The sequence below is a fragment of the Salvelinus sp. IW2-2015 genome, unplaced genomic scaffold (genome assembly GCF_002910315.2).
Source record: "Salvelinus sp. IW2-2015 unplaced genomic scaffold, ASM291031v2 Un_scaffold845, whole genome shotgun sequence".
NCBI lineage: Eukaryota > Metazoa > Chordata > Actinopteri > Salmoniformes > Salmonidae > Salvelinus > Salvelinus sp. IW2-2015.
The window spans coordinates 162,043-172,629 of record NW_019942627.1 but is presented as its reverse complement, the minus strand read 5'-3'; the positions used below and the strand labels follow the sequence as shown (position 1 = coordinate 172,629).

The 10,587-nt window shown below is 44.0% G+C and overlaps 1 protein-coding gene and 1 pseudogene across 1 annotated transcript; both read right to left on the bottom strand.

Annotated features, from left to right (window-relative positions):
• The window catches only part of LOC112069007 (dnaJ homolog subfamily C member 25-like), a 4,205-nt pseudogene extending 3,801 nt beyond the window's left edge, over positions 1 to 404 (bottom strand).
• A 4,383-nt stretch (positions 405 to 4,787) lies between these two features.
• Positions 4,788 to 8,855, bottom strand: LOC112069005 (dnaJ homolog subfamily C member 25-like). Its single transcript, XM_070438367.1, is given in 5 exon segments — positions 4,788 to 5,014; positions 6,034 to 6,207; positions 6,209 to 6,505; positions 6,802 to 6,954; positions 8,476 to 8,855. Coding segments are annotated over 5 exon segments (1,044 nt in total). The 5' UTR covers positions 8,773 to 8,855; the 3' UTR covers positions 4,788 to 4,891.
• Between the last annotated feature and the right edge of the window lie 1,732 nt (positions 8,856 to 10,587).

Below are 10,587 nucleotides of genomic sequence, written 5' to 3'. Positions count from 1 at the left end.
TAATTAATTGAGACGGCAGACAATGAATTAATTAATTATATAATACCCATGGCGAATCACTTTCTATTTAGGAAGTATCAAGGCCAATTTTGGTCGACTCAATTTTAAACGGAATTAACGACTTTTTTCCGCAGCATCAGTCCACATCACAGTCGGACCACACAAGAGCTGTCTGAAACAGATACTGTAGACTAAATGGAAGCAATCATCACCCACACGTTTACAATCATCGTTTGAAATGACATGCAATAAAATACACCCCCCAAAATCTATCCTATACAAAGCTTCTGCCTGTCTTTCTTTAAGATGTTCTCTTTCGTTTACCTTATCCGTTCAAACTGGCTTCGAGTTTCAATTGTTCGACCAAGTCGACGCATGTTGGACACGTTGGAGTTAGACGTCATGTGGATGATTTCTTTCTTTTCTTTCTTGTTTTTTTTTTTGTTGTTGGTCAAATTGTTTGAGGACTATTAGAAATATTGACGGGGAACGGCGCTTTCTGGACTGGTAAAAAAAAAAAAAGAAGAAAGAAATTCACTTCCCAAACTTTTGAAGCAGGAAGCCACAATCCTCAGATGGGAGGACCAGAGGCTCATGCAACTCAAAAAATTGAGGGGGCACAAAGCATGAAGATCAGAGGCATCATGCTCGTTTTCCTTGATTTAAAAAACCACCCCATGTATTTATTACTAGACACCTAGCAATTTGTATGAAGTTAGCTAGCAAGCCCAGATAGGTTCCCAATCTCCCATCCTCATAACTAGCTTTCCAAAAAAGACATTTCAGGCTATTAAATCAATTTAGAATAGCTAGCTTGTCTAACAATCTTAGCTGGCATGTCTGCTGGCAAGTTTGGTATACTTCGAAAAAGCAAGCAATAACTAAATGAACTGAATAAGACACACATTCCTTTACATTATTTTACACTGAACGGAATTTGCAAAAAAATGCAACAACAAAAACGTTTTTAAACTGTATAGACTGATCAACGCACATCCATACCAGGTTCATTTAATGCTTAAAAAACAAAACAAAATTAGGAATGAATAAGATATTGGCCAAAAAGAGTGCCTTTCTGACTGATCTCTATAGCTTCCGTTCAAAACAAATCCTGTGAAATGACGTCACACATACTGATGAGTTACTGGTTAGCTTAGCTAACAAACTAGCTTCCAGTGGTTAGCTTAGCTAACATAACTAGCTTCAGTGGTTAGTTTAGTTAACAAACTAGCTTCAGTGGTTAGCTTAGCGAACAAAACTAGCTAGGTCGGTTTGCGCGTGTGCATGACCAGAATGACATGTCGAGAACCACCAAACCAATTTTTTGTTAGAAAATTGAGAAAAGGGTGGAGTTGGACAGTTTTTTTGTGTGCCAAATTACGATCTTTAACAGATCAAATCTGAGGGGCATTTGCCCTTGTGCCCATGCTCCTATGGCTATGACACCTCTGGGGAGGACAATGAGGACCAAGTAGAGAGCTGAGCACCAGACCCAAAATAAAATCATGCTCTCAGAGGCCCGCAGCTGCAGTGTTGGCACCTACAGTGTTGGCACATTGGCATCTTTATGTTTTTGCATCTGACAGGTACAGTTGATCGGAAGTTACATACACTTAGGTTGGAGTCATTTAAACTTGTTTTTCAACCACTCCACACATTTCTTGTTAAAAAACTCATAGTTTTGGCAAGTCGGTTAGGACATCTACTTTGTGCATGACACAAGTCATTTGTTTAAAGACAGATAATTTAACTTATAATTCACTGTATCACAATTCCAGTGGGTCAGAAGTTAGAAGTTACTGAGTTGACAACAAATGGACTGTGCCTTTACACAGCTTGGAAAATTTCAGAAAAGATGTCATGGCTTTAGAAAGCTTCTGATAGGCAATTCAAATCAAATCAAATCAAAGGTATTTATATAGCCCTTCTTACAATCAGCTGATATCTCAAAGTGCTGTACAGAAACCCAGCCTAAAACCCCAAACAGCAAGCAACGCAGGTGTAGAACCACATCATTTGAGTCAATTGGAGGTGTACCTGTGGACTGTATTTCAAGGCCTACCTTCAATCAGTGCCTCTTTGCTTGACCATCATGGGAAAAAGTCAAAAGAAATCAGCCAAGATCTCAGAAAACAAATTGTAGACCTCCACAAGTCTGGTTCATCCTTGGGAGCAATTTCCAAACGCCTGAAAGTACCAGTTCATCTGTACAAACAATAGTACGCAAGTATAAACACCATGGGACCACGCAGCCGCCATACTGCTCAGGAAGGAGAACGACGTTCTGTCTGCCTAGAGATGAACGTACTTTGTGCAAAAAGTGCAAATCAATCCAGAACAACAGCAAAGGACCGTGTGAAGATGCTGGAGAAACAGTACAAAAGTATCTATAGACCACACGTAAAACTAGTCCTATATTGACATAACTTGAAAGGCCGCTCAGCAAGGAAAGAAGCCACTGCTCCAAAACGCCATAAAAAGCCAGACTACGGTTTGCAATGCACATAGGGAAAAGATTGTACTTTTTGAGAAATATCATCTGATCTGATGAAACAAAAATAGAACTGTTTGGCCATAATGACCATCGTTATGTTTGGAGGAAAACGGGGAGGATTGCAAAGCGAAGAACACCATCCCAACCGTGAAAGCCGGGGGTGGCAGCATCAGGTTGTGGGGGTGCTTTGCTGCGGAGGGACTGGTTGCACTTCACAAAATAGATGGCATCATGAGGGAGAAAAAATAATGTGGATAAATTGAAGCAACATCTCAAGACAATCAGTCAGGAAGTTAAAGCTTGGTCGCGAATTGGGTCTTCAAATGGACAATGACCCCAAGCATACTCCAAAGTTGTGGCAAATGGCTTTAAGGACAACAAAGTCAAGGTATTGGAGTGGCCATCACAAAGCCCTGACTTAATCCTATAGAAAATTTGTGGGCAGAACTGAAAAAGCGTGTGCGAGCAAGGATGCCTACAAGCTGACTCAGTTACAGACCAGCTCTGTCAGGAGGAATGGGCCAAAATTCACCCAATGTCACACCCTGACCCTTAGAGATCCTTATTTATTTCTCTATGTTTGGTTAGGTCAGGGTGTGACTCGGGTGGGAGAAGTCTTGTTGTTCTATTTCTTTGTTGTTTTTGCCTAGTGTGGTTCCCAATCAGAGGCAGCTGTCTATCGTTGTCTCTGATTGGGGATCATATAGAAGTTGTCATTTCCGTTTTGAGTTGTTTTCGGTTTAGGTGTGTTTTCCTGACAGAACTGTGCGCTTTCGTTTTCTCCGTTTGTCAGTTTGTTTGAGTGTTTTTGTGAACACTTAAATCATGAACACTTTCTACGCTGAGCTTTGTCTCATTCCCGACGACGAACGTTACACCCAACTTATTGTGGGAAGCTTGTGGAAGGCGACCCAAAACGTTGACCCAAGTTAAACAATTTAAAGGCAATGCTACAAATCTAATTGAGTCTATGTAAACTTCTGAACCACTGGGAATGTGATGAAAGAAAATACAAGCTAAATAAATAATTCTCTCTACTATTATTGTGACATTTCACATTCTTAAAATAAAGTGTGAGTCCTAACTGACCTAAACAGGGAATTTTTTACTAGGATTAAATGTCAAAATTGTGAAAAACTGAGATATAAATGTATTTGGCTAAGGTGTAGTTAACTTCCGACTTCAACTGTATATGAAAAAAATATCCACAGACAGTTAAAATATATAATTTTTAATATTTTAGGAGGGTTGGAGGTGTTATGAATACTGTATGAAACAGGCAGGGAGCAGGTCTCGAACCCTCACCTTCTAGCCCGAGGTCCGGCGCGCTATCGACTGTGCCGCCAAAAGCATGCTCAAGCGGCAGAGTCGATTTCCGCGCTTATAAACCCAGGGTCGTTACAATACTTTATATAATTTTGTGTACCGGTATTTCAATTGTGATTCAAAACTTCCCAGATAGACATATGTCATTCAGATACATTAACGGGGAGGTTTGCCCGACCCAGATGAAGACTATTCCTTTATTTAACTAGGTAACTGAGTTAAAAAACAAATTCTTATTTACAATAAAGGCTTACACCGGCAAAACCCTAACCAGGACGACGCTGGGCCAATAGTGCGCCGCCCTATAGAACTCCCGATCACGGCCAGTTTGTATACAGCCCAGGATTGAACCAGGGCCTGTAGTGACACCCTCTAGCACTGTGATGCAGTGCCTTAGACCGCTGCGCCACCCGGGAGCCCCAATGGTTCATGGGACCAACGGAAACCAGAAGTAGAGCTAATCTGGGTCTGATGGGATGACAGAACGAGCAGCTACAACAAACAACCTTGTGTAAACCTTGGTTGTGTCCGAATGACATTTGGAACGTACAGTAGGCTTCGTAATAAGAGCAGTTCCTTCAAGGCAGGTTTCTGATACACCTTTCTGATACAGGCAGAAAGCTGTAAGACCATTTTATGAAAGGCAGCACTTATACCAGCCAGTGCTGCAAAAAGATTCCATATACCTTAAAAGCTATAATAATACCGTTCACTTTAAAATGTCCCCGATCCAGAGAGGAAGAGGTTGAACAAGAGGGTTATCTCTCACCAAAACTCTGTCCAAATAAGCCAATGCGTTTCTATGGGCTTAAGCGACCAAAGATTATTGCCTGCCGGGACAACGACTCCTGTTTTAGGGCAGAGACATGAGCATTCATCATCGTTATATAAAGATCTCGCCCCGATAGAATATCTCTGAAAATAATGTTACCATTCCATACAAACAGGCATTATTGTTAATCGTCTGTATAAACATCATCAGTAGATTTATTCACAAAATACACAGGTATACAAACACAATGTGACTGTATAACAGGCACAGGTCGGGTGTGATTATTGATAGGCATGTTGTCAATCGTCAATAAAAGTGAGTCGCCCAGGTCCTTCATTCTTCATCCACCGTCGGTACCTCTTCCACCTGGGATCCAGGGCCATCTTCGTCTTCATCTCTTCCTCCTGCTCCTCCTTGTACACCTGTACAACAACAGAAAACAATATAAATATACAAACAACATTCATAATCATTTGGGTTTTAAATCTGTAACCATTTCCCATTAGTGTCGTCTGTTTCTGCCCCTCTTGCCAAACATCTATATGTTGTAATCACACCGTAATACATGGTGCAAAGCTTCACACTGTTACTATTACTACTGCTACTACACTGCTACAAATATACTATTACAATTACACTACAACTATACTGCTACAAATATACTATTACAATTACACTACAACTATACTGCTACAATATACTATTACAATTACACTACAACTATACTGCTACAATAACTATTACAATTACACTACAACTATACTGCTACAAATATACTATTACAATTAACTACAACTATACTACTCTACAAATACTATTACAATTACACACAACTATACTACTACTGCTACTGCTACTACAACTATACTGCTACAATTATACTATTACAATTACACTACAACTATACTACTACTACAAATATCGTACTACTACGTTACTAACTACTACAACTATACAACTACTACATAAACTACCGCTACAACTATACTACTACTACTACAAATATCGTACTACTACTGTTACTAACTACTACAACTATACAACTACTACATAATACACCCGTACTACTATAATACCACTACAACTTCTTCCCCCCCACCACTACTACTACAATACTACAACTTCTCCCCCCCCACCACAACTTCTCCCCCCCACCACTACTACTACAATACTACAACTCCCCCCCCCACCACTACAACTTCTCCACCCCCCCCCCACGACCACTACAATCCAACAACTTCTCCACCCCCCCACCACAACAACTTCTCCACCCCCCCACTACTACTACTACTACTACCCCTCCCCACCACTACTACTACAATACAACAACTTCTTCCACCCCCCTCCCCCACCACTACTACTACAAAACAACAACTTCCACCCCCCCACTACTACTACTACTACTACTACCACTACCTCTACTACGTTTGTTACTACAGACCTCATAGTTGTCTTTGATCCAGAGCTGCCTCTTCAGTAAGGCGTCTCTCTGCTCCTCCTCCAGACTGTCAAACTGAGACTGAGACATCTTCATGTGCTTTCTGATGATGTACATCTTCTCCTCGTCTCCGTACTCTCTCTTGCAGATGGTGAACCTGTTGAGCACCTTCACAGTACCAGACCACATAGGCACACAGGCAGTAAGGGAACAGGACAATCTTACAGAGCAGGATGTCCAAGATTTTAGGCTTCTGGTAGCCTCCCTGGATGTCGATCTTGTTCTTGATGATGTCACGGATGATCTCTTCCTCCTGTTCCCGGATCTCCTCTTTGGACCGCCGGTTCCTGCCCTTCTCTTTTGTCTTGTTCAGGAGACCCAGCTGCTTGGCTATCTCTGTCGCCTGGATACGGTACTTGGGGACCGTTGATAGGTAGGTGATGGCTTCAGTGTAGCTGGCCCACCAACTGTAGTACTGAAGGAAGAAACCTGTTAGCATGTTTCCCAAATGGAACCCTATTCCCTATATAGTGTACTACTTTAGACCAGAGCCCTATAGAACCCTATTCCCTATATAGTGCACTACTTTAGACCAGAGCCCTATAGAACCCTATTCCCTATATAGTGCACTACTTTAGACCAGAGCCCTATGGACATGAAATAGGTAACCACATGGGACTGTTTGGTTTTGAGTGTGGAAACAGTTTCCTTCTAAATAAATACTGCATTTAGCCAAGAGACTTTTGAGAGAGTGTGAAGATACGACTGTACCTGAAAGATTGATATAGTAACCACGGTCACCAGAATGACAATCCGTACGTCCACTTTAGGTGCCAGGCGTCTCCTGTAGTAGGTGTAGTAGTGGCTGTAGTACTCTTCAGGGTGGTCCAGCATGTAGTCATAATCTCTACGGGAGTCCTCATCCTGATACACAGGAGGAAATTAGTCTTATCTTCACCTTCCTATAACAAAACTATTACGACCACTAGACAATAGGCCTAGTAACAAGACAAGTTACAAGAAGATTATTTAAATATATATATATATATTTTACCTTTATTTAACAAGGCAAGTCCGTTAAGAACAAATTCGTATTTACAATGACAGCCTACCTGGGAACAGTGGATTAACTGCCTTGTTCAGGGGCAGAACGACAGATTTAGTTTGTTATATTTAAACCTTGTCAGCTCAGGGATTCGATCCAGCACCTTTCAGTTACTGGCCCTCCACTCTAACCACTAGGCTACCTGCCGCCCCTCCACTCTAACCACTAGGCTACCTGCGCCCCCACTCTAACCACTAGGCACCTGCCGCCCCTCCCTCTAACCACTAGGCCACTGCGCCCCTCCACTCTAACCACTAGGCCACTGCCGCCCCTCCACTCAACCACTAGGCACCTGCCGCCCCCCTCCACTCTAACACTAGGCCACCTGCCGCCCCTCCACTCTAACCACTAGGCCACCTGCCGCCCCTCCACTCTAACCACTAGGCACCTGCCGCCCTCCACTCTAACACTAGGCCACCTGCCGCCCTCTACACTCTAACCACTAGGCCACCTGCCGCCCCTCCACTCTAACCACTAGGCCACCCTGCCGCCCTACACTCTAACCACTAGGCCACCTGCCGCCTACACTCTAACCACTTAGGCCACCTGCCGCCCCTTACACTCTAACCACTAGGCCACCTGCCGCCCCTACCACTCTAACCACTAGGCCACCTGCGCCCCCTCACTCTAACCACTAGGCCACCTGCCGCCCTACACTCTAACCACTAGGCCACCTGACCGCCTACACTCTAACCACTAGGCCACCTGCCGCCCCTACACTCTAACCCTAGGGCACCTGCGCCTACACTCTAACCACTAGGCCACCTGCCGCCCCTACACTCTAACCACTAGGCCACCTGCCGCCCCTCCACTCTAACCACTAGGCCACCTGCCGCCCCTCCAATCTAACCACTAGGCTACCTGCCCCTTATCAGAATGATTTACAGCTGTATGCATATATCAAGCATCTCAGAGTAGGAGTGCTTACTTAGGATCAGTTTTGCCTTTTAGATTACAACAAACAAGAGAATATAGCCATGGGGGCCCTGATCCTAGATCAGCACCCCTACTTTAAGAAACAGGACGGACATACCTGCTCTACCTTTCTCATGATACTACTACGGTAGCTACGTGAAAAGGGACTATACACTGATCACTTTACTGTGAGTCTCTTCAAATCTATTGAGTAAATAGTAATTGACAGTATTGGTACACTATAAGCTAAAACGATCAAAACGACTGCGGGTCTTTGATTCAGAGGTTAGAGAAAAGTGCCACATTGGCATTACAACATAAATTGACGTCGGCAAGAAGCGACGGCACCCCCCAGCTTGGCCAGCGAGCTGAAGACATGGAGGTAGGTCTTTGGTACGAATCATCTGTGGGGTTTCGACACTTACCTTCAGAGTTTCATATGCAGTTACAATGAGCAAAAAATGTTGATGAGCACTTTCACGTGTCTCGCCTGCAAGACTTGAGAATCTATCAGGGTGATACTTTCTGGCTAGCTGTCTGTATGCACGACCTATGTCGGATTTGACCGCTTCTCTCGGTACTCCGAGTACATCGTAGCAAATCTCGGTGCCACAATAAAGTCCCTCGATAAGCGCCGTGGCAGAGGGTATGAAACCCCCCAAAAATAACAAAATGCCTATCCATTGACCAAAGTGTCGCCCATTCTCCATGGGCGCAGCCATTTCACTATCGTCACAAGTTCTTCTTCGTGTTGCTTTCCGGCAGACTAGACGCGTTGTTGCGTATTGCTGCCTTTCACAGTATGGAACGTATATTGCACATTTGTTCACAAAAAATGGGGGCGGGAGGGATTAATTGCACCGCCATCTAACCTATAGGGTGACCTCATTTCCCGGATTGTGCAGGACAGTCCCACACTTTGGTTCTTTGTTCCGCAACCAAACAATCATGTCCCGCATTTTATAAACACATTTAACACCGCAAAAGAAAAGTCGATTTCTCCCGTATTTCAGTCAGACATTCCGACCTGTGTCTTACAGTCACGTTGCGCTTATGAATATATAGTGTAACGACCCTGGGTTTATAAGCGCGGAAATCGACTCTGCCGCACGAGCATGCTTTTGTGGCAGTCGATAGCGCGCCGGACTTCGGGCTAGAAGGTCGAGGGTTCGAGACCTGCCCCCTGCTGTTTCACTACAATATATATATATCTATCATAAAGATGTGGCAGAAATTTGACCAACTGACTTGTTGGAAAGGAGCATCCTATGATGGTGCCACATTGAATGTCACTGAGCTCTTCAATCAGGCCATTCTACTGCCAATGTTTGTCCATGGAGATTGCATGGCTGTATGCTCGATTTTATACACAGGTGTGGTCATAAATAGCCAAATCCACTCATTTGAAGGGGAATCCACACTTTTGGATATACAGTGCACTTGGAAAGTATTCAGACCAGATATTTTTACGTTAAAGCCTTGTTCTAAAATGGATGAAATTGTTTTCGCACCATAATGACAAAGCTTTCAGGTTGGATGGGGAGCATCGCTGCAAAGTTTTTTTCAGATCTCTCCAGAGATGTTTGATCGGGTTCAAGTCCGGAATCTAGCTGGGCCACTCAAAGACATTCAGTGACTTGACCCGAAGCCACTCCTGCATTGTCTTGGCTGTGTGCTTAGGGTCGTTGTCCTGTTAGAAGGTGAAACGTCACCCCAGTCTGAGGTCCTGAGGTTTTCATCAAGGAACTCTGTACTTTGGTCCGTTCATCTTTACCTCAATCCTGTCGAGTCTCCCAGCTGCTGAAAAACATCCCCACAGCATGATGCTGCCACCACCATGCTTCACCATAGGGATGGTGCCAGGTTTCCTCCAGATGTGACGCTTGGCATTCAGGCCAAAAAGTTCCATCTTTGTTTCATCAGACCAGAGAATCTTGTTTCTCATGGTCTGAGAGTCATTTAGGTGCCTTTTGGCAAACTCTAAGCGGGCTGTCATGTGCCTTTTACTGAGGAGTGGCTTCCGTCTGGCCGCTGTACTATCTAGGCCTGATTGGTGGAGTGCTGCAGAGATGGTTGTTCTTCTGGAAGGTTCTCCCATCTCCATAGAAGAACTCTGGAGCTCTGTCAGAGTGACCATCAGGTTCTTGGTCACCTCCCTGACCAAGGCCCTTCTCCCCTGATTGCTCAGTTTAGCCGGGCAGCCAGCTCTAAGAAGAGTTTTGGTGGTTCCAAACTTCTTCCATTTAAGAATGATGGAGGCCACTGTGTTCTTGGGGACCGTCAATGCTGCAGAAATGTTTTGGTTCCTTTCCCCAGAACTGTGCCGACACAATCCTGTCTCGGAGCTCTACGGACAATTCCTTCAACCTCATGGATTGGTTTTTGCTCTGACATGCACTGTCAACCGTGGGACCTTATATAGACCGGTGTGTGCCTTTCCAAATCATGTCCAATCAATTGAATTTACCACAGATGGACTCCAATCAAGTTGTAGAAACATCTCAAGGATGATCAATGGAAACAGGATGCACCTGAGG